Here is a 23,357-nt window from a genome sequence, read left to right as displayed (position 1 = left end):
GCTCTCATGTATTCCTATCAGATAATATGAGACTCTTACAGTTAGGAGTCCAAGTTAGATTAAAATTGAGTGGGCTCATATAAGGGAATTGTTTTTTTTAATAGCCCATACCCAAGTCGTGAAGTGATTAATTATAAGCAACAATGAATAATGAGAGAGAGGGGGGTGGGGGGGTAGAGAGAGAGAAGGGAGGGAGGGAGGGAGGGAGGGAGGGAGAGAGAGACCTGATAGCCATGAAATAAATGGAGGTGTGTAACCCTATAACCAATCTCATTCAGTAATCCAACTGATTACTGTTTGACTAGTTTCAAGTAGCTGAATTTTTTAATTACTATTCTAAGGCAGCCCCATTTCGAACGCTTTACAAAACTCCAAAAATGGATTGCAACTAAGGCAGGTGTTACCACAGTAAGATCTAACACCTTTCGGATAGAACAGACTTGGTACACTGAAAAGATTGTACAAAAATAATTCAGGGCTGAAGTTAAGAATGCATTCAAACTGCTAATTTGAATTTTCAAGGGAAAGGTAATCTCATTCAAGATGGTTCAGTTTCTATTCTGAGCTACCTTTGTACTGACCAAGCACCCTGCCATTTGTTTTGATAAGATGTGCTGCTTTTTAGTAGAAAAAAAAAGAAATGGTTTCCTCAACATATCGATCTTTTGATGTGCCTCTAAACATGGCTTCCTTCAGCTTTGATTGCCTTTTAATGGTTGTTTTTCTTCTGGAATTTGGTGTTTTTTTTTAGTTGCATTTTATGATTGTTTTACTGTATGCTGCCCAGAGTTGTTATAAAGTTTGGCAGCCTTATACATTTCTAAAACAAACAACCTGTCAAAAAACTATGTCCCTTTTGTTTTAAATATATATATGGTCTGGCTTGGACGTTATGCAAACTCTCACAACATCCTTTCCCTTGTCAGAAACTTCAACTTTAACTTTTTGCCAAGTGTATCTCTTGTCCTGAGTTTACTCCTACCAACTATGGCATTTACTTTCAGCTCTGTGATCTGGGAAGAGGAAGCTGAAGCCAGGAGCTACTCATCCTGGTTTATGGGAACAAGGCAACTACATCACTTACAAACTGTCCTATATGGTTGAAACATGATAAAACACATATGAAACCTTCTAATCTCTCTGGGGACACAACAGAAGAAGGGGAAAGCTGACAAACTGAAAATTGTTCACACAAAATTTGTTACACTGATCAACTAAACATAATTTAAATTTTAGTAAACTAAAATTTCAGAGTGTTCATTTTCAGGATTGTACCTTTGGCTGCTGTTAACATAGTTGATGCTAACTCACACTGCTGAGATTCAATGTGACTCAGAGTGAACCAACGGGGATACCGGTTTGGAACAACTGATGCTATGTGATGAGGACGAGACATATCTCCCGTTGGAGCTGTTGATTCCAATACTAGTAACCTGCAAGTAAAAATATATATATTCTTACTGATCATGCAAACTTGTAGCCTAGTTGATCACAAGAATGGTTTTCCTTCTACAGAAACTCAATATCCAAAGGCCATAGTTTGACCATTTTTAAATAAATTTACCACATTTAAAACAGCATGGTTTCTCCCAATATATAGGAAGGGAAAAGTGAGCGTTTAATGCAGTGTTTCTCAACCTTGATAGCTTGAAGATCGGTGAACTTCATCTCCCAGAATCCCCCAGCCAGTGCTGCTGGCTGGGGGATTCTGGGAGTTGAAGTCCACCCATCTTCAAGCTACCAAGATTGAGAAATACTGGCCTAATGGTTATTAAGCCAATAAATTATTATTATTATTAATTATTATTATCATCATCATTATCATTGAACATCAAAGTACAACATTTATTTTTCTCCTATAACTAATCAATTCATTCACTTTAGACAGAAAAAACTCGAACCTGTATAAATCTGATTTTCCTTAATATGGTTTTAAATAGCAAGTTTCTATAAATGTGAACATAAACAAGTGACACATCAGGAAAACTGTAGAATTGTAGTACAGGTGGTCATTTGTTCAGTTACCATTCACAGGTACAATGAAACTGAATGAGGAGGTTTACAACTGCTCCTCAAAGTTGTGTCCATTGCGGCATCCTCATGGTCATGTGGTCACCATTTGTGAGCTTGCTGTCAGCTTCCAACAAGTAAAATCAATGGGGAAACCACCCAGAGTTGTTTTTCAAAGTGAGATGGCAACATATAAATTTAATAAATAAAAGATGATCACATGACACTATATATAACAATTGCCTGGGATTTGCCTAATGGCTGTACCTAGAACTGCAATCGTTAAGTCAGCAGAGTATATGGCATTACACTTTGTCACTGCTTTGTTAGTGACAGAGTTTCCAGACTCAATTACTGTTGTTAACCAAGGACAATGCTACTATAAGCCTTTCTTCATATGTACAGTATAAACAAGCCTTGGCAACCTCTTCTTTCTACTGAGTCCTCATAAGACTGCCTTCATATCATCTTCAGGCCACACCTACGGAAGCACCATCATTAAAGATTCCTGAATTAAATACCAGTATTATTTTCCTCTAAAAAAGTTTCAGCCTGGAAACCATTTAACACCCCTCACTGACCTGTTTGTTGGTGGGGTAATCAGATGACCCTTCCCCCCCCCCCAAGATGGTGGCATCAGCCTGACACTTATTGGGCACGATAGCTTTGTGTGGCCATTCACTTTGGTATCTGGGCATAGTTTTTCATGATCATTCTACTCTGAGCAGCAGGACAGTCAAGTTCTTTAAAATCAGGATTTGCCCCCCTGTAATTCTAGGTCTTCAAGCCAATCCTCAGTTCATACTGACCATCTGTGGGAAAGGAAGAGAGGGATACACAATGAAGTGGGAGACAGAAAAGGGTCTCCCTCTCTGTTCTGCTTCATGGTGCACCTCTCCCTGACTTTTCCAGCTGTTGATCAGGCTGGATCAACAATCATTCTTTGGACTAGCCATGACCTAAGGAAACCTTGTTACAGGTGATCCTCAACTTATGACCACAACTGAGCCCAAAATTTCTGTTGCTAAGTGAGAAATTCGTTAAGTGAGTTTTGTCCCATTTTACGACTTTTCTTGCCATGAATTGAATCACTGCAGTTGTTAAATTAGTTAACATGGTTGTTAAGTGAATCTGGTTTCTCCATTGACTTTGTCAGAAGGTCGCAAAAAGGGGATCACATGACCCCAGGACATTGCAACCATCATAAATATGAGCCAGTTGCCAAGCATTCGAATCTAGATGATGTGATCATGGGGATACTGTAATGGCCATAAATTACATTTTTCAGTGCCATTGTACTTTTGAACAGTCACTAAACAAACTGTTGTAAGTCAAGGACTATCTGTATCAGTTGAGAGTTGGGGTTCTTTAGAACATGAATTGGACATTATGGCACTATTCCAAAAAAGCCCTGTTCTGAAAGAGCCCAAGTTTGGAAACACAGCTCTATCTACCATTTTGGCCATGTGACCAATTTTGCCCCCTACCCAACCTATGTATGAAGACTAATAGGTCGACTTCCATTGGTGTGTGATGCTTGATGGAAGGGAAGAAAGTTGGAAGGGTTCTCTAATCTCTGCTTAATGTGCCCTATATCTAATAAGGGGCACCAATGGGGACATCAACTTTTATACAACAATTTTTTTCTGCCAACTCAAGGGCGAGTGGGCATGAGGAAGAACCACATACTGAGCAAGCTACACAATATAAACAACCCAACCGAAGAATCCCTAAGACCGCCCCCACCCATCCAGACAGGCAAATCACCAGAATATAAACTGACAGCAAACAGCACTCCTTACTAGCAGATGTTCCCTAGTTAGGGTAATGAAACATCTGCAAGAAAAAAAAGCAAGCTCAGAGAGCACCAAGGACCCCCCCTTTCAATCCTGAGCTACAAATATTCTCCTTTATTGGTACACAATATATGTTTAACAATATATGTTAAACTCAATGCAACCGTAATGTTATGGTAAAGTCCTTATACAATAAATCCTCTGAATTATTTTGTTTCTACTGTGCTTCCTATTCATATTGTACACTAGGAAAAGCTGGTAATTATCAATACACACACACACACACACACACACACACTTAAGGTATATAAAGGTAAACCTGACATACTTCTAAATGGGAGTATTATTAGAGATTTGGAATGTGAATTATACTCTTAATAATTAATGATGTATTGACCCAGTTCTGCATTTCTATTTTTCTGTACAGTTTTGACATTTGCAACCAGATTCTCTGCATTATTTTTTTAAAAAGCAAGTATCACCAAATATAATGGGGTTCATTCCCAATGAAATGTGCATAAGATTGCAGCCTGTAAAGATTGACATGCTTACTGTATGGGAGTGTCTGTTTACAATAGTATGCTAATATTATTCCTATACATTATTTATTGCAAAAATAGTATATCAGCCTGAAGCTTTGTTTACTTTCTCAACTAGCAAGACGTATAATATGTCTTGGTACCTGAATGCAGAAACTCTGATTTTCATCTCTTAACAAATTTGTAAATGATTATTTGAGAGAAGCAAAAGAATTTATTATTTTTGTATTTTTTTTTTTAAACGATCAGATAAAATATTTTTATTAAGTTACATACTATGTGTTTAAAATGTCATTCTGGTTTTCTAAAACTGAAATTGCATGTGTTTATTTTATTTTTTTAAACTCACAAACCAATGTATTAGCTTCTATCTCAGACTTTTCCATGCAAATGGTGCAGCCCCTCTACAATAATATGCCGAGCATCCAGATTTTCACAGGCATGGATGGACGATATCTATATAAAACCACCTCACAGTATGCAGAGAAGTTATCTCAAAAACGTTTGCATTCCACCATAGCTATTATTAGAGATATCAACCCCAACAATTGCAGTGGAACTTTAACAGCTATTTAGTCAAAAGAATTGAGATGCCAAACAATATTGCCATATTAAACAAATGCTGGTTTAAAATCTCAAAATACAGACTCTTGTAAGAGAGCAAGCAGCCATTCACTTAGCTTTATTTTACTTGCAGAGGCAAGTCTGTCAAAAGTAATTCCATGCAAGATAAAAAAATAAATAAATATGAGGACAAGCCTACTTTCAAACAGTGGTTTAGAGAGATACTACAGCTGTACTGAAATAGTTGCTTTTTGCTGATAAGTTATTTCTATCCCTCCTACAGGGCTATTATTAGAAGAGACTACACTGTAATCTACTTGAATGAAAATAGGATGGTGGATTTTGGTGTGTGTGGGGTTTTTTTTTGCACATGAGCTTCTTACCATGATGATTCAGAGCAGCTTCAGCATTTGAAAGGTCAAAAGTGATGACACAGGGCACTTCCACACAACCAACCTCCCCATTGCTCAAGTTCTCTGATTTCACAATGAAAATTCAGAAAGGCTTGACTGGTTTTCCCCCTCCTATTTAATATCACTAATACACCACAAGAGCAGGCATGTTAATTTTGTGAACCGTGAGATGGGCAGCATCTAAATTAGATAAAACGTGCAGGGATGGATGGATGGATGGATGGATGGATGGATGGATGGATGGACGGATAGATAGACGGACGGATAGACAGATTCTGCAGGCAGGCAGAATCACAATCACAATCACAATCACAATCACTAAGAACTGCTGGCCTATCTGAGCTTACCCTTTCTGGCAAGGTGAATAAAAAAGCCTACCACCAGAGTTTCACACTGGAACTGTAATTCCTTCCTTCTTTGTAGTTTTAAAACTTTGTAGTTTTAAAAATTGCAGGCATTTCTGATGTTCCTCAGGGTGGCGAATTACCAGATGCCTTAATCCTTCCCTGCTTTCTTCTACCAGCCCTGACTTCCTGACACAGGGTTGAGACGCTGGGAGTTAGAAGCTGGGACAAGCGCAGCAATCTTGCCAATGACTATCCTGCCAACATAACCTCCTACAATCACACTGCTTCTGCAGTGACCCACCATGCCTAAAAGCAGAAGTACTGTACCATGTCTGCAACAAGCCTCGTAACTGTAGCGGGAAGGAACTGGAAAAAGGGCAATCAGCAAGTATTGAGGGGGGGAAAAAAGCCAGCTAATCAGCAGCACCATTCACATTAAACTTGTCCCTACAATTTTATCTGGAAGAACATTGAAAATCAGCTAGAAAAGGAACTTACAAGCTTTTTGTGTTTGTTTGGGGAGGGCATCACTGTTATTCGTATTGATCTCTACAACCGACCATGGAACGTTTACAGTAATTCGGGCAATAGATTTTGAAAAATAGCCACAACATTTGGATGGAGTCAAACCTCTCCATTCTGAAATTATCAGAGCAGCTTTCCCCATCTAGTCAATCCAGACGTCTTTTTTAATGAATTTCATCATATACAATCATATATGTAGCATGGCAACTAAAACAACGAAGTATGATTTGTGTAGCCCTGAGTCGGAATCTCAGTCCTGGCAGCCCTTCCAAATTTGGCAAAGCTCTTTGTGATGGCAGTAGAGAACAAGACCTTTTCGGTGATAGGAGCCTTTTTCAATCTGATGTGTTGAACTGCACTTTCCATAAACTCTCTGGGTAAGATCAAAGTAAAGTGTACTTCAAATCATCCAGACATTACCAGGTTGGGGAAGGCTGCACTAAATAGTCTAAATAGACACTCTCCAAAAATCAATACACCTCATATAGCTTAATCCATCCAGTAACAAAAGTTTTCAAAGCAAGATTATGTTCTTGATCTCTCTCTGTGTGTCTCTATCTCTCTGCACATGCATGCAAAGAGAACACTTTGTATTCTAGCTTCAGAACATCTGTTACTGGGTGAAAATATACAAAATGAGAAGCAAACAATAAAAGACAAAATAATTATGCACAGGGAAAAAAACATGAATATGCAAAAGCAGCTATCTCAACACTTTGCGGTGCTTAAAAATTCAACTCTTACAAATCCAAAATATCTGCAAGAGATAAGTATGGCACTAAAAATATAGCAGTGTGGGAGCCAAGCAAGTCTCCTTTGGGAGGAGAAATTCCATCAAATACTTTGACAATCAGAGAAAAAGAAAACTGACTTTACCTGAAAAGAAGCTCCCATATAAGTTGGAAGGCAAGAGAAGATCTCACTGCATGAAAATCTAACCAATTGCTCTTTTTGTCTTTTCCTTTTTTTTTTGTTTTTTGTTTTGGGCGAATGATAATTTTATCTAATCATATCAATGCAAAAGAAAAAAAATTGGACATAAGGTTATAGCTGTTAATTGGACAATTTTATATACTAGGACTGTGCAAAACATTTCAATGGGTGGGGGAGGCTTCTCTAATTATATGAGTCTGGAGCAATACACCCTTTAAGGCATTAAAGCAACTGCTTTAATTTTGTGTGTACATGCATAAACTTTCCTACCCAGACTGCCAATGAAGCCAAGTAGCTGTGCATTTGCGCACAAATGCAGCCAGCCATGAAAAGCCATGAAAAAAAAAAAAAGCCTTCTAGAGGACAGGACAGTTTCAGTGCTTTAAAATGCTTGTCACAGCCTGTCTGTACCACTGACATCAGATAACATTTCTATGTCTCTTTTCACTTGCAACTAAAACTTAAATTTGGTAGATTTATGCTACCTCAAAGATTCTGAGAGCTATATGCAAACTCTAGAAGAACGCTGAAAGCCGTACAGGTAGTTCTCGATTTAGAGCCGTAATTGAATCTGGTAATTATGGTCGTTAAGTCATGATGGTTCTAAAATGCGTCATCACTGGACCAAAACCAAAATTATGATTTTTGTGGTGGTCATTTAGGTAGACCCATTGTTTGCTGTAGGATTTCTTTTTCCTGGATGCTGAATGTGAGGCATTGCAAATGGCCATAAATGCAAACTTGCAAACGCCCAAAATGTGGTCATGTGACCATGAGGGGTGGGGGGAAGAGACATCGTAACTTCAGAACTGGGTTCAGTCATAAGTCAAGGATGTTAAACTATGTTAAACACTGTACAAGTAGTCCTCAATTCACAACCATGACAATTTGAATTAAGCCTCTGAAAAAGTCTACAATGACCTAAAATAGAACTTATGATCATCACCCTGCCTCCATGGTAATGTAATCGCAATTCGGACACTTGGCAACAGGCTCAATTTTTTTTAACGCCACCTTTGTTTTTATAAATAACTCAAGGTGGCAAACATATCTAATAATCTCCTACCTATTTTCCCCACAACAACCTTATGAGATGAGTTGGGCTGTGAAAGAATGATTTTCTCAGCTGGATTTCATGCCTAAGGCAAGGCTAAAACTCAGTCTCCTCGTTTCTAGCCTGGTGCCTTAACCACTGGCTCTCATTTACAATTGGTTGCAGCATCCCATGGGTCACATGACTGCAATTGCCGATTCCAGCAGAAAACTGGATTCACACTTACGATCACGTGACTCAATTTAGGACCATGTGATTTCACTTATAATCGTGGTAAAAATGGCTGTAAAATCATGTCCAGTTATGCGATGATTCAACTTACAGCCATAATGGCTTAGGATAGAAATTCCAGTTCCCAGCTGTGGTCGTAAATTGAAGACTACCTATATCCTGATTCCTAACATTTCAGTTTTCTTTCTTTTTTGTTTGTTTCTTCAAAAAAGCAGATTCTCAGTTCCTATGGCTATGAAGGAATGCTTGGAATCAATGTGGGCAACACTATTTAAAACCCCGGGCTTCTGAATAAAAGCCTTTGGTGCTCTCTAAGCATGGTTGCTTGCTTGCAGATATTTCATTACTCAACTAAATAATATTATTAGCGCTAGTGACTGGGAGTTCAGTCCCTATTTATATACAATATTTTCCCCTGCCAGTGGTTTCTGCTTGGTCATCTATATCTGCAACATACAGACTCATCTGCAATATACAACCCGGTACTCTAACAGCCATTAGGACAAACAAGAATACCAACAAGCAGTCAGCACCATGAAAACTCCTTAATCTCACAATGCATAGACAGGCTCAACCACAGTTTCATCCAAGAAACTCTGAGCATCCTAGAGTAAGCTAAATCCAAAAACTCTAGGCAATTCCTGGAAGCTTGGCATTCAGACATATCAGCCATCAATACAAACGTAGAGATAAACCACGTCTGCACATCACTCAAAAGAGAATAAAAAAGCAAAAAGAAAGAAAGAAATAAGAAGTCCAGATCACATCCTCCTTAGCAGTTAAAATCCAGGTAAGAAGAGATTAACACCAGACAAACAAGCAGAAAATAATACCCTAATCAAGGAACTACCAAAGAGAAAAGTATACCCTCACCAACATTGGCAGGGCAAAAATATATAAACAAACAGCAAGCCTCACACTCTCTAGCACTGACGATATTATATAGTTGAGTAATGAAATGTCAGCAAGTAAACAAAGCTCAGAGAGCACCAAGGACTCCACAGTTCAACTCTGAGCTACATATATTCTCTTCTATTCTGAAAGCTCTCCAGTGTCCTACACAGAATTGGGTTTCTTCCCAATTTGTATAAACAGACTGTTTCATGAAGAAAAATAACACAATTATAAAGTATGACAAAAATAAATACAAATTTTTGCTTGACTTGTGTAATGCTTTTTGGGGTAACAGTCTGGTTAGCCTAATCATATTTTGTGTATGATGGCAGTGGGGAAATTGATTTATATTTGTGTGCACACTCTCTCTCTCAACACATAAACCTTATGTTGTGCAGAACTTTGGATTCCAACTGAGAAATGTTATTTTGTGCCCCCGTAACATCTGCTGGAAACACTTTAAAGCATCTGTGACTTCCCTTCTCCTCCCCCCAGCTTGTACGGCTGCTCTTCACAGCTGCAACTTTATCCTGGAAAAGATGCATTTGGTTTAAGGCATTTCCAACAAGTTCTCTGTGCATGCCTGTGGAAACTCCGAATCACATTTCTTCCTTTGAGTCTGAAGTGCACTTCAGCTTTAACAGACATGAATGCAGACATAGCTATTCAGTGAATGCATTATGAAATTCTTCCTCTTGTGATATAAACCTGTACTATACCTGCTTCAGCTCCAGTTAGGAGAAGTTGACTCTGGTAATGCTTTTTAGTTTATTTCAAGAAATCATCCACTGAAGCCAAGGGTATGCACAAGGGGGGATTCAAGAAGGCAACCACAACCATGGTGTCAAATCCCTGTTTTACGTACAATGCAATATCCATAAAAAGGACAGGGCTTTAATCCCATAGTTACAGCCACCATCTTGATTTTTTTACACATTCCCTTGGTTCCAGAGGATGATTTTCTGAAGCAAATTATAAAGCATTAGAGAAGGCAGCTTTCCCCAACTGAGCACTCAGTTATGTTGGAAATCACAACTCACAGCCTAGAGAGTACCGGTTCTCCCTTGCTTTTCCAAGAAGACAGATTTCTTTCACAATAGATATACTGAAGTGGTTGTGCCCACAGCTGCCTGCATGAGTAAGCTCAACTGAGATTCAGGATTCCCTTGGGGACAGCTGAACTCCCAAGTGCTGAAAGAAGGAGGGGGGTCAATCAGCTGTGTTAACAGCATGACACACCTCATTTATTTCCAATTTTCTATCGTGGATGTCCTATGATGACAGGTAATGAGGCAGACATAAGAACTGGACTGGCTTGTACAGTAGCACAGAAGCTATTGCCTTGAAAATGAAAGGAAAAGGGAACTATGATGATAAAAAAAAATTCAGATTAGACAGTTCTAGGATTTACTTCCAGTTACAAATAGTGCTTGAGAGAATATTCTAACAAAAACCCCTTAATTCTGTGTTCCCAACATTAGAGCATATACTTCAGTCAATCTACATAGGCAGTCCTCTCAAGAGTCAGATATAATTTCCAGCAGGAAGCGTGTCAAGCATCTTTTAGAGGGGGGCCAATCTCAGAGCTACTTCTGAAATGATTGAATCTTCTGATGGAAAATTAAAATGAAAGGCTTGAATCAGAAAGGGTGTGTGCTACATAAATATAAAAGTCTTGCAACTCTTGCATGTTATTCATTCACCCAAATATCACACCCCATGACCAGACTTCCAGGATGGCACACTTCATATGCAAACTTTTATTTCCTCAATTTGATAGTTTCTAAAGGTGTTGAATTTGCAACTTGCATAAATCTCAGTTAGCAATAGATTAAGCAGTCCTCATCACTTGTTTATTTATTTATTTATTTTATTTTACTTATATTTATATGCCGCCCTTCTCCCGAAGGACTCAGGGCGGCTCACAAACATTAAAACAATAAAAGCAATAGACAATAACTACAAAAAATCAATTAAAATCACTGAATTAAAAACTTGTTGATTCTTCAATCATGCTGAAACTGCAAGTCCCAGAATTCCCTAGAGCAGCACATCTAGGATAAGGAGTGTTGTACTAAAATACACATAAAAATCAATTGTATAATATGTACTATCAAAATCATTCTGGCAGTGGCTTTCCAAAATTAAAGTTATGGGCCAGTCTTCTAAAAGACAAAGGGTCTCATCTGACAAGAAGAGGCCACCACAAAAAAGGTCTTACTCCCCTCCACCATGTTTTTAACTTCTGAAGGACCACATGTTTGGAGTGAGGCCTCTGCAGTGACTTTAGGGATTTGAAGGGAGAACCATGCTGTCAATTGGAATTGGGCTTCTTTTATAAGTGTGTTTTAAGGATACGTACCGCATTGCTCTCAGTGCAGTTTTGTATGCTAGTTCAGCATCATGAGGTAGGAGAGAGGTGAAAAGATACTTGGCAAAGGTATGCATTGGAACACTCTCCCGATGGATGATTTCACCTAGACCGCTATAGGGTCCAGCTATTGGAGAGGGGAGGCAAAAGAACAGAAAATCTTATAATGAGCACTATAATTTTACTGAACATAAAATCAAGAAGTATCAAAATACTAGAAATTTTGCACTAAAAGAAAACATCCACTACAAAGTAAAAACTCTCTCTGGTGAGGAGCCCTCTCAAAAATACTGTAAGAAAACCAAGTAAAACATACTATATTGAAGCAAAGAACTGAAGCTTGTACAGCTTTTTGAATCATATTTTAAAATGTGTTTTAGCAGAATATAGTTAACAACTCAGGAAAGTATTTGAACACGAGCAATATATTCCAATGCAAATCTCCCAATCTATGTGAATTGGATAGTCACCCAAAATGTGTATTTTTCCTCAGAGTGTTGTGCATGTTAAAGCAGGTCACTGTAAGAAATGCTTGTATCCTTAGACCACTCACTCAAATTCCCAATAAGTCCAAATACAACAACAGAACATTGTAGGTGTGGCACATCAAGTCAGCCTATCCAAGGGACTATATCCTTGGAAGTAGCTATTCTGTGACTCTGTAGGGTCTGTATTATATAATGAAGACCTTCTCAAGATCTACTATCAGAACTGAACATATGACACTAGGTATATGAATTACTACTACAATATTGATAGAGAATGGTTGCCCTTAAGTATCAACTTTTATATACAGGAAAGCATCTCTGGTATCTTTTCTTATTTTAAAAAGAAAAGGGAGACAATCACCTTTAGAATTGAATTTCATGGAATACATCAGTCATGCAAGATTTTATCACTTTTTACCTATTAATCCCATTACATTTTTTCTGATTTAGGAGAAGCTGAAGAGGAACCTAAAACTAAAAGTATTAACCTTTAAATGCAACGAAGCTGATGACCACAGTATCCTGAAAAACTGTAGCAGAAAAATACGAATTGTTGTGCTTTATTTTTTTTCTCAATATCTCCAGAACTGCTACTTTATACAAATTAACACTATTTTGCATTTGAACCATTTCAAAGTGCTAATGATCGCTTCTAAAGCTCTGTATGGTTTGAGTTCTTGATACCTTTGGGACAGTCTGGTCCAAGTAGAATTGGCCTGCCCACCAAGTGAGGTACATGGGTTTCCACCCTCCAAGAGATCAAGGAAGCAACAGCAGCCTGAAAGGATGGTCTTTTTGTCAACAGCTGCCTCACTTTGGAATCTCTTTTCCCCAGAGGCCACAATGGCATCAAAGGCAGTGAAAACTAACCTCTTTTGCAAGACCTTTGGAATGGAAGCTCCACAATACTGAAGTTAGTTTTGATGTGGGAAATAAAACTTATCTTGATTTTATTTAATGTACTGAATTTTATCACTTCTATCTTTTTATTATTTCTAAATTGCCTAGCAATTTTGTAAACATACAAACAAGCCCAAAAAGGACAGAAACCTTGAAAGGTATGATCACAGTCTAATTCAATAAGATTCATTATATCATTAGTGATTTTAGTGCACAACTGTAGTTTTTGATATTCATCAGGTATAAAAATACTCAAGCAACAAGCCTAAGTAGAATAAATACAGTTCTCAGGGCTCTCTGCCCTACATTTAGGCAATACTAAGATTAGGTCAGAGGTCTCTAAAAATTGATACAAGCCCTATCCTTGTTACTGCTCCAGGTTCCTCTAAGAAATGTAATACCTGACTTCTGATTCTTGTACTTATCTACAGAAAATGTTTTGGGTTTGGGTTTTTTTTGGAAAGGTAAGAAAGTTGCCCACGCTTATATTTACTTTACTTTACTTTTTGTATTTGTTATCTTATCCATGAAGTGCATTTTAATTCTCACAAAGTTTCAAGTATTATCCACCTTTCTTAGTTTAGGTAATATTTGCTTCCGGAAAAACTCCACTAATAAAAGTTACTTTCAAACATTACAAAATTCTCCATATACTTCTGGGTGAAGTTCCACATAAGATGGTCATAGAAATGCTTGACTAGAGAAACAAACTTCTTGGATAAGAAGCAAAATGTTTTCAAAGGAAAAAAATCCAAGAAAGTTTTTGTTTTTTGGAAAAAGCACTTTTGGAACAACCATGACTTGGAAGATTGAGAATCTCCACGACCAGAGAAAGCCTAACTGTATGTGTTTTAAGTTTCACTTGAAAGCGGTAGTGATGACTGCAAGAATTTCGTAATCTCACGTGTGAGATTGAAATTTTCCATGCTCGCCTAAAATAGCTAGAATTACAACAAGATAAACAAACCTATTTTAATTTCCATTCTGTAGAGTCAAGGATAACCATCTCTTCATATGTGCAATATTTAAATACGTAGACTGGGAATAGTTAGAAGCTCTCTAAACAGTCATTAGATTTGTAAGAGCTTGTTGATTATGAAATGAACTTACTTAGGAACCAGCCTTCTACTTTTGTTAAAAGCTGTTAAGAAAGAAAGTAATCATCAATAATCAGCTACCTTCTAATAGGAAGACTGCTTGCTTTTGGAAAATCTTCACCAGAGTGTCATCCAATTCTATTTCGTGTAGCTTGGAAATTAGCTGTTCCTCATTTCGACAAACCTTCTCTTGCGCATACAAGCCATCAGGCATTATCCTCTGCTGACCCAATCCTATTAATGCCACTTCCACTGCTAGTGTTAAGTAAGATTCTCCTTCTTCTAAGAATTTGTGGGTAGGCAAGTGATAGTATTCCAGAGATTTGCATGGGCCCATGTTCTCTGGAACAAAAAGTTACAAAGTAAAAACAATAAAGCCACTGAAAATGGTTTCTCTGAAATTATATACTTGTTTATGCCTATCCTTTGTCATTCATAAGCTTCCTATAAAGGTAGCAAAAACTGGAATGGTTACATTTTAGGTCTACTTTATACATCATACTAAGCCAAATATTTGTTTTTGCTCCAGCATTTTCTATGGCTATATTCTATATAGCCAATATAGTTTGTAAATCATGGCTTGTGTCATATAATGTAACATTAACCAAGTCAATTATGTTTTATCCAATAAACCATAAATAAATAAAAGATGGCTTAGGTGTGATACATGAATCCTGTCTTACTATATAAGCCACTCAGAACATAAAACTTTGAAACATACAAAATAGCAAGTAAAATGTATTCATAGTGATTTGTAAAGGTAAAGGTAAAGGTAAAGGTTCCCTTCGCACATATGTGCTAGTCATTCCCGACTCTAAGGGGCGGTGCTCATCTCTGTCTCAAAGCCGAAGAGCCAGTGTTGTCCGTGCTTTCGAACTGCTAGGTTGGCAGAAACGTGAGCTCACCCTGTCATGCGGCACTAGGGATTCGAACCGTTGAACTGCCGACCTTTCGATCGACAAGTTCAACGTCTTAGCCATTGAATAGGAGTCAAATGCTGTCTATTGAAAGCCGAAATATAAAACAGCAAAAGACTGAACAATGAATTAGGAAATCCTTATTTCTGTCATGAGCTCACTATATGGTCTTAAGGAAACCTCTGTTTCATATTCTTTGCCATCTTTCATCTGCAATATGCACGATAACAATACTGACTAAAGTATAAATACTAAATACTAGTATAGTATTATATAGTAGCAAAGTAGAAAGAATCATTTTGGGACTACCCAGACTTCAATATAAGATGGGGCAGCTATGCAAATGTTTAATATAAATAAATTATATTAAATAATTTAAAATGAAAATAAATTATAAATAATTTATAATATGAACAGTTGAACATGAAATGCAATGTTATTAATATTCTTAATATCAAGTCAAGTAATAAAGACCACATGCTCTGAATTCAGAAAAGGTCCCAAATTCAATCCCAGACATCCTAAATTGAAAAAGGATTCTCTACATACATTCTTCCTTATATTGGTATTCTACAGATTTGCTGGGGTTATAACTCCCTGAAATCTTTTCAGCCACGTTAGCTGGGTACCGACACATTTGGAAGGCATTAGGTGAGTGAACTTATACCTCTCTCGCTATAAGGCAGATTGCTACATTCAGTCAGTAAGATAAACCACTGATCACTTAGAACAAATTTCTGTTTCCTGAATTTCCCTTTCTTAAGCATTTTCAATATCCCTGTATCAAGGAATGTTTTAATTATGAAATATTTTGGCTCAAACTCACTGCTAACAGTTCCCAAACTAGTTCTTTACTTAACAAGCAATAAATAATAAAATGCAACTTGTTTTAAAATGCTGAATCCGCATACACAGCTGGTATAAGATAAGATTTTACCTGTGAAATCTGAGAACACATGGAAGCTTTCATCATCCACCCTGCAGGCTTCCATAAGGCTACTGAAAAGAGTGCCAATTGGGTCCAATGGATGCCCAACCCAACCTTCTAGATTTGTAATAGAGGTAACACCTTTGTGAAGAAGTTCTACATAAAAGAAAAACAAGCACACATATTGATTATATGATAATAATTGTATTGATATTCTTTACAGAATTTTAAAATGGAGATCACATGTATTTCTTTTTCTTATCAGTTAGACCAGAGGTCTGCAACCTTAAATACCCAAAGAGCCATTTGGACCCATTTCCCATAGAAAAGAAAACACCAGGAGCCACAAAATCCTTCCTGTGTCTGACTATTTCTTGAACGGCCACAAAACTAGCATATGTAGTTGAATTAAAGGTTCTGTTTTCTTCTGAATTGGATTTATCCATGGTTGGCCTATCAGGGGTTGAAAAGCTCAATAAATCACATGCCGGTGGATGTCACACATTGGCGGTTGTGACACATATTTTGAGTGACAGGGAGCCACAGCAGAGAGGTGAAAGAGCCACATGTGGCTCCAGAGCCACAGGTTGCTGACCCAAGTTAGACTTTTCCAAATCAGGAAAACTAAACCTAGGAATGAGTGGCCATAAAGGAGACAGAATCCAAATTCAGATCTCTAAAATGCCCATCAAAGGTTCACAATGAATGAAATACGGCAATGCCATAATTGAAATTTTAATTAACTATAGCATTGCTTAGCTTTTTCAAATTTCAGCAATGAAGAGGAACCCTAGTCAGTTAGAAATAATCAGGATAAAGCAAGATCTCATTTCCTAGGAATCAGAAAGGCTGACTCTATGAACAACAACAATAAAAGCTGTCTAAAGGTTTTACTGTTGTTGTTGTTAAAAGTTTATCCAAACTATTTTTAGGGCTATTTCTACAGAATTTATAAACAGGAAGCTTTTGTGTTATTCACAGAAGAGATATTTTAGTTTCTCCATATATAAAAAAAGGCCACTATTTTAATTAAGAATTCTTTAGAACTGAAACCAAGACACCAAATATTTGAATGGGTAACTTCCATGAGAATTTGTGTCACATGGAATAGAAGAGATACATTATGGATAATTCACTGCCAGTAAATGACAACAACCACTTCCTGAGCCCCCACCAATCTGCAGAGAGTTGACTATCTACTCAAGATTCCAGGAAATACTAAAACAAATTTTAATTCTACTTAAAGGGAAGAGAACTGGAGGCAACAGCAGCAAATGGAACAGTAATAAGGGATACTACAGATAAGTTACTAAGCTCAAGCAGCTCCTATATATTTTTTGCTTGAGGTTCACAGCAATCTATAGAAAAGTTTAGTTGCAGAAAGAATGAAGCCCATGAACACAGCTCCAGCCTTACTGTCTTTAACCTCCATGTATTCAGGTGAGAAGTTTGAGAGGCGGATATACTTGTGTTCAGTTTTTATAAGTCTGGAATAAAGCTGGTCTCTTGGTCACACTGCCATATGGCCTTATTACAAGCCAACATGAATACAGATCATCACAGACCTCTCACCTGAATGAGTGGAAGCTAGAGAAAGACACAAAAGTGGCTATGTCCACAGCAAGTACTCTCCCCACTTTTAGCTTTCTAGACATTCAAGCAAACATCTGAATGAGTGGCAGGTGCTCTAGCACTGAAGTCTTCAAGCAAAATCTTAAGGGCTCTGTCTTATGTCTCCAAGCAGTTCCACCCAATGCTGTCCACATTATGGGGGAAAAGGGGGTCATTGCAAAAGTGAACAAGCCTACAAAAACAACCCTTATATATCTGCCTAATCTTCTGCAGATATGTAAAAATGTACAGAAGGGCTACATCATATACATCACCCTATTTTTTCTCTGTACTATATTAATAGTATTATACACATCCTCTTCAGTTTTCAAAAGCAGCTTTATTTCCATTTTCCCTATAAACAAGAATCCTTATTTGGTAGATTTCTGATTTTGTAGATGGGGTGTTATTCAAAACTGAGTTATATCCCATCTCTTGGACTTACAAGACCTCACCCAGTGTTGATTGACACTCTCTCAAAAAAAGAGAAAGAATCTACATCTGAACTACAATCAATACAGAAACATGGGAATGAGCTTCACTACACATAATACTTTCAGGGAGAGGGCAGAGATCTTATCTTTTTATCCAAGGACACTTGTATATTATGTCCACTTATGAGTGAGTGAGCAATGTACTAACAAAGACAGTAAACTGACCATGCTTTCACAAACCCAGATTTTTATTTTTTATTTATTTTTTGCTCAGCTTACGTGAGTGTCCCAAAGGTGCTTTTTCCAAGAGGCAACTGGACTTTCTCATTTTTCTTTGAAGACATTTCGCTTCTTGGATCAAAGAAAAACCAGAAAGTCCAATTGCCCCTTGGAAAAAAGCATCTTTGGGACAACCATGACCTGGATGACTGAGAATCTCCTTAGACAGTACAGGAGGCAACTTTCTCAGAACTCAAGCAAGAATCCGTATGATTTATGGATTCAGTCACGTCCCACAATCATATTTTTAAACTGTTAAATGAATAATCTTAACTACCCACCTAAATAAATCCGTATTAAAAAAAAAAGCCCTGAAGAAGAGTGTAGATGATGGTTCTGCTATTTTACAATTAGATCCATTATAACTAGCTTGTTTCAGGAATACTTTCCCTGTAACATTCTGCACTTTGAATTTAAGATTAAAAGAAAAGAATGAAAGAACTCTTTGTACTGTTGTGTTACTGAGAGATACAGAGAAGCAGCTTTATTCCTATCAGACATTTGGCAATGAACTGGCTTTTACCACCCACCCACCCACCCCCGCCCCCTGCTACTGTCACTGCAAACCTGCAGTGCTATACGTTCAACCATCACTTGCTTATTCTTAGTCTCATTTCAGACTTTTTCTCACCATGCTATGTCCTTTGGCCTTTCCTCCTGCCCACATTTACCTTTCTTCTGGAACCGGAACATTTCCTGTTGCTTCTGCTGCTGTCTCCTTAGAGTATTAACAATAGCAATTGCCAGCCGCAGTGCTTCTCTTGGGTAGCCATGAGATCGGAGTGCGTCTACTCGTGCACAAGCTGTAGGCACATGCTCTGACAAAGAGAAAGGGAAGGCATTGTTAAGTCTATTGGTGTCTGGAATAACCCCAATACAAAAGACCATTAAATGATTTTAGGAATCTACAGGGGGTGGGGGAAGCAACCGAGTAGCCCATCTGAAAGAAAGCTCTGTTGTTCTCACCAGATGTTTCTGTCTTTTCTCTTCAACAACAACAACAACAAAAAGAAAGCATTGAAATCAGGGACATGTATTTCCTGCTAAGCCACTTACCATGCCAGAGGGGCCATCCATGAGAATCAAAGAGCGAGTTTTGAGCTTCTTCATGGTAACAGTAGTTGGTATACAGATCACTGTTAATAATGTGCTGTAAGTGACTGTCCTGCCAATGGAGATCGCATGCCTCAATAGCTCGTGTGAACACTGTCCGGTGAGACCTGTTTGATGAATCTGCCAGCCCAAAGAGTTCAAAGAATTATATATTTTTAAATGTTCATATGGCCCCAAACCTCCCACATTCATCTCCTCCTTTCCATTCTCTCTTATTAACATCATTTTCACATATATTTCATAACTTTGAATGGAACCAAAGTTACCCTACATCAACTTTCCTCCAAGTGGTTTCCTCCAATGACTTAACTCTCACAATTTCCAGTCAACATCTGGGGATCATGAAACTTTGAATAGTTTGCTTTATACAATCAATTCACCAAGCTCAGTTAAGACTGAGCTGGAAACAATATTCGAGTTTTATGATTATGATACAATTAGCCTACAAATGATTAGTTTGCACCATCGCTTCAAACCACACACATAAACAATGTATATTTCATATTCAATTTCAAGCAGGAACAATTATAGATATACAAAGATAATCATTTCTTTGATAGAGGAGGGGTTGAAGATTCATACCAAGGACATACAGATTTAAATTAATACAAAAGCTGCTGAGATACAGAGTTTTCTTTTTACTGTACAATGCCAACTTGGCATTTAAATGCTAACTTGGCATTTAACTGCACCCCTTCATACCACACAACCAGGAATTTGCAATGTGGTTTTAAGTAGCTGGAAGATGCTCTCCCTGCAATTATAATTTTAATCTGTTAGAAACTGCAGTAGTACTGTCGACATCCTGAAGTAATTTTTGTTGGGGGTGTCACATAGCAGGGAAGGTTAGCAAATTAAATGAAATAGTGTGAGTGATCTGAGAAAAATATACTAAAGTAATTATGGACTGAATGCTTCAACACAAATACTACGGTATTGGCAGAAGCTGAGAAACAGGGCTGCTTAGTACAACATTTGAACAAGGAAATGACCTATAGGCATTAGCCTCAAACTAACTACTTTCATCCGTTTTTATAAGGCACCAACATATACATCATGATATAAAAATACTGGTATTTTATATATTGATTTTGGGGGAAGTGTTCGATTTAAAACATTTCCATGAAACATTTCCCAACAATTTAAATACGCGCAGTTCCCATTTAGTGCAGCATACTGTGTTTACATTGGAAGGACATCTACACAATGAAAAGCAATTCAGAACTAAATGTCAACCCAACATTCTATTAGCTGAAATACAGTCCTTGAAATGACCAAGAGAAAATAACATGACTCACATTACTGAAAATGTCTTGAGGTGTTGTCAGTGACTATACATACATATAGCCAGCAAAGCATGTACACTTCACAAACAAACCATCTTTTAGTTAATCTTTTTTTTTTTTTTAACCAAAGGCTTGAAAAATCCAGAACACTAGTATTAGGATATTATTATGCTGTGAAGGTGAAGGTTCGTTCTCCAAGCTTGTGGGTTGGTTTCCAAACATTTCATTAGCAGGCTAGGTAACATCTTCAGCCGAGTTTAGGGGATGTCAGTGTTCTTCTGTTTATAAGGGCTTCAAGGTGTGGGTGTGTCAAGTGAGGGTCAAGTGTGAGTCATCAGAGTGTCTTGTGATGGGTCTTGTGATAGGGAGGTTACATCAGGTCAGTGTCATTGGGAGGTGAACTGCTGGTGGAGGGGGTTTCATGGGTTGGTTGAGGGTTGGTGCTGTTAATATTATTATGCTTTTACAAAATGGTAAAGGCACAGCATCTTCAATTAAATCAAATCAAAGTTTACCTTGTATTCCATTTGCACCCTGAGGCAGAGCATTGGTTAGACTTGGCAAATCATTTCCATGGTTCCCGTCTTCCCAGGGACACACATCAACACTGTTCCATTTCTTAAGCTGTTTCAGCCAACTGGCCTTCTGTTCCACCTTGCAATGGGGATTTAATACTATGCACATCCAAAGAGCACCTACAGAGAGACAGACAATATCCAGTTCGGCTAGATACCTTGAAAGTTATGAAAAGAACTATGCATACAGGTTTTTAAAATGGATGCAATAACAAAGCTCTGTAGCAGCCCATGCAAAAGGCACCCTTGAGAGCTTGCAGGAAATTTTATCTTATTTATCTAATTTATATAATCCCTCCCCCATTATATAAACAAGTGACTCAAGCCAGCATACAACAAAAACCAAACAAATTAATCAAAAGAAATCAACTTGAAAATAAGCACATTGAAAGAAATCTGTTATGCAAACAAATATAAAGGTAAACAAAGGTGATGATCTACATATGCAAAAAAATCCAATAGTTTGTTTACCAATAAAAGCATGCATTAAGTGATCTTCAACATACAGTCAATGAATTTGATCTTTGTGGACTATGCTAAAATAAATAAATAAAAATAGATAATTTGAAATGAATGCTCAATGCAATGTTCTTTAAATATGGATTATTATTTTTATTTCTTATAAATAAATACATTTTTATTTTATTTTTTATAAGCATGTGCCACACAAAGGAACCCCCTACCTGGATTTGCATGTGAGACATCTTCCAGCTAAAGCACCCCTAAAATCATTGCAAGTGAACTGCCAACAATTCAAATTTTACATCCCCTCCGCTCCTCCCTCCCAGCTTGTTTAAAATGTCTGAAAATGTTTGATTCTCACTATTCTATATTGATCTTTATTTTCTATCAATTCTATACTGATTTTTATTTTCAAATCTAGTGTGCAGATGTTCTATACTTCTCTGCATAACACAAGGGAGAATAAGCAACTTCTGATTTTTTGCAATTATTTTTTGCCTTTTGTTAACCAAGGACAGAAATATACTTCATAAATACTGCTGCAATTATGTATGAGAAATCCTTCATTGAAATTTACAGATCTAATTTTCTGCTGACATTTAAGTCTGAACCAATCCAGGACCTCTATCTCTGACACTGCATGCTAATCGAGACATGAATAAATCAGGAACTGTTGGAACATTTTTAAATATAAAGATATCGCCCTTAAAATCGGCTATGTTGCAGACTCTTGACAAGCACAGTGAAGACATCTACAAGTACTATTTAGCAACACTTCATTTGTTCATCAAGGAAGAGTTTTATATATTACAGAGACCTTCAGAATCTGTTAAAAATGAATGACAGCCTTTCAGAAAAGACATGCAACTGAATATGACTGGTAAAGAATGCAAATGGGAATCTGCAACTAAGCCACAATCTATGCCAAATGCACTATTCCAATCTTCAAAAGCAGTTGAAATTATTTTGTTATTTCTCAACAATTTGGAAAGTATTATTTTGTTAGTAGCAGCAAAACGAATCAAGCCAAAAGCTCATACTAGCCTTCCTTTTTTATCTTTATTGTATAAAATGTACAGCATTTGCTTCCTAGAGAAGCTGGTAGATGTTTAACACAGAAAATGCCTGCTATTGTTCCACCATTGAGAGAGAAACATATTTACTGAAATATGCATTCACAGATCTGCACTAAGACAGACTGGTCTTGTGCACTGCATGAAGTCATAGTTTTTCCTTAATATTTTGAATGAACATGGCACCATGGTGGTGGGCAACGAGTGGCTCTAAAATATGACTTTTGGAGCCCTCTCTTGCCATTTTGAATTGACAATCCCATGAATGAGTGTAAACCGTAAAGTAGCCATATAATTAAAACAAAGAAAGCTTTCACATTCATTCCCCCACCAAAACAATCCTGCCCAAATGTGCAATGTGACCACACTCATCGTGTAATCAGATCAGTTTTTATATTAAATATTGCAGTCCATGATTTCAAGATGGTTTGGTCTATGACAGTTGAAAAGGGTTTTTTCCCCCTGTTCTTGGTGATGAGCAACTGGTAAATTCAGCCCATGTATTTTTTCATCAATA

At 37.4% G+C, this 23,357-nt stretch overlaps 1 protein-coding gene across 1 annotated transcript in view; it reads right to left on the bottom strand.

Moving 5' to 3' along the window:
• ZSWIM6 (zinc finger SWIM-type containing 6) overlaps positions 1-23,357 on the bottom strand; it is a 103,547-nt gene that overhangs the window by 12,496 nt on the left and 67,694 nt on the right. The window contains exons 5-11 of the mRNA XM_034440961.3: positions 21,246-21,425; positions 19,388-19,564; positions 19,003-19,149; positions 16,017-16,163; positions 14,244-14,504; positions 11,669-11,804; positions 1,276-1,433 (exon numbers count right to left, since the gene is read on the bottom strand). Coding sequence (XP_034296852.2) covers positions 1,276-1,433; positions 11,669-11,804; positions 14,244-14,504; positions 16,017-16,163; positions 19,003-19,149; positions 19,388-19,564; positions 21,246-21,425 — 1,206 coding nt within the window. The remainder of the gene's footprint in view (positions 1-1,275; positions 1,434-11,668; positions 11,805-14,243; positions 14,505-16,016; positions 16,164-19,002; positions 19,150-19,387; positions 19,565-21,245; positions 21,426-23,357) is intronic.

The sequence above is a fragment of the Pantherophis guttatus genome, chromosome 2, assembly GCF_059756535.1.
Source record: "Pantherophis guttatus breed Tessera chromosome 2, ASM5975653v1, whole genome shotgun sequence".
NCBI lineage: Eukaryota > Metazoa > Chordata > Lepidosauria > Squamata > Colubridae > Pantherophis > Pantherophis guttatus.
Note: the sequence above shows the minus strand (reverse complement) of the source record. Positions and strands in the feature narration are given on the sequence as shown.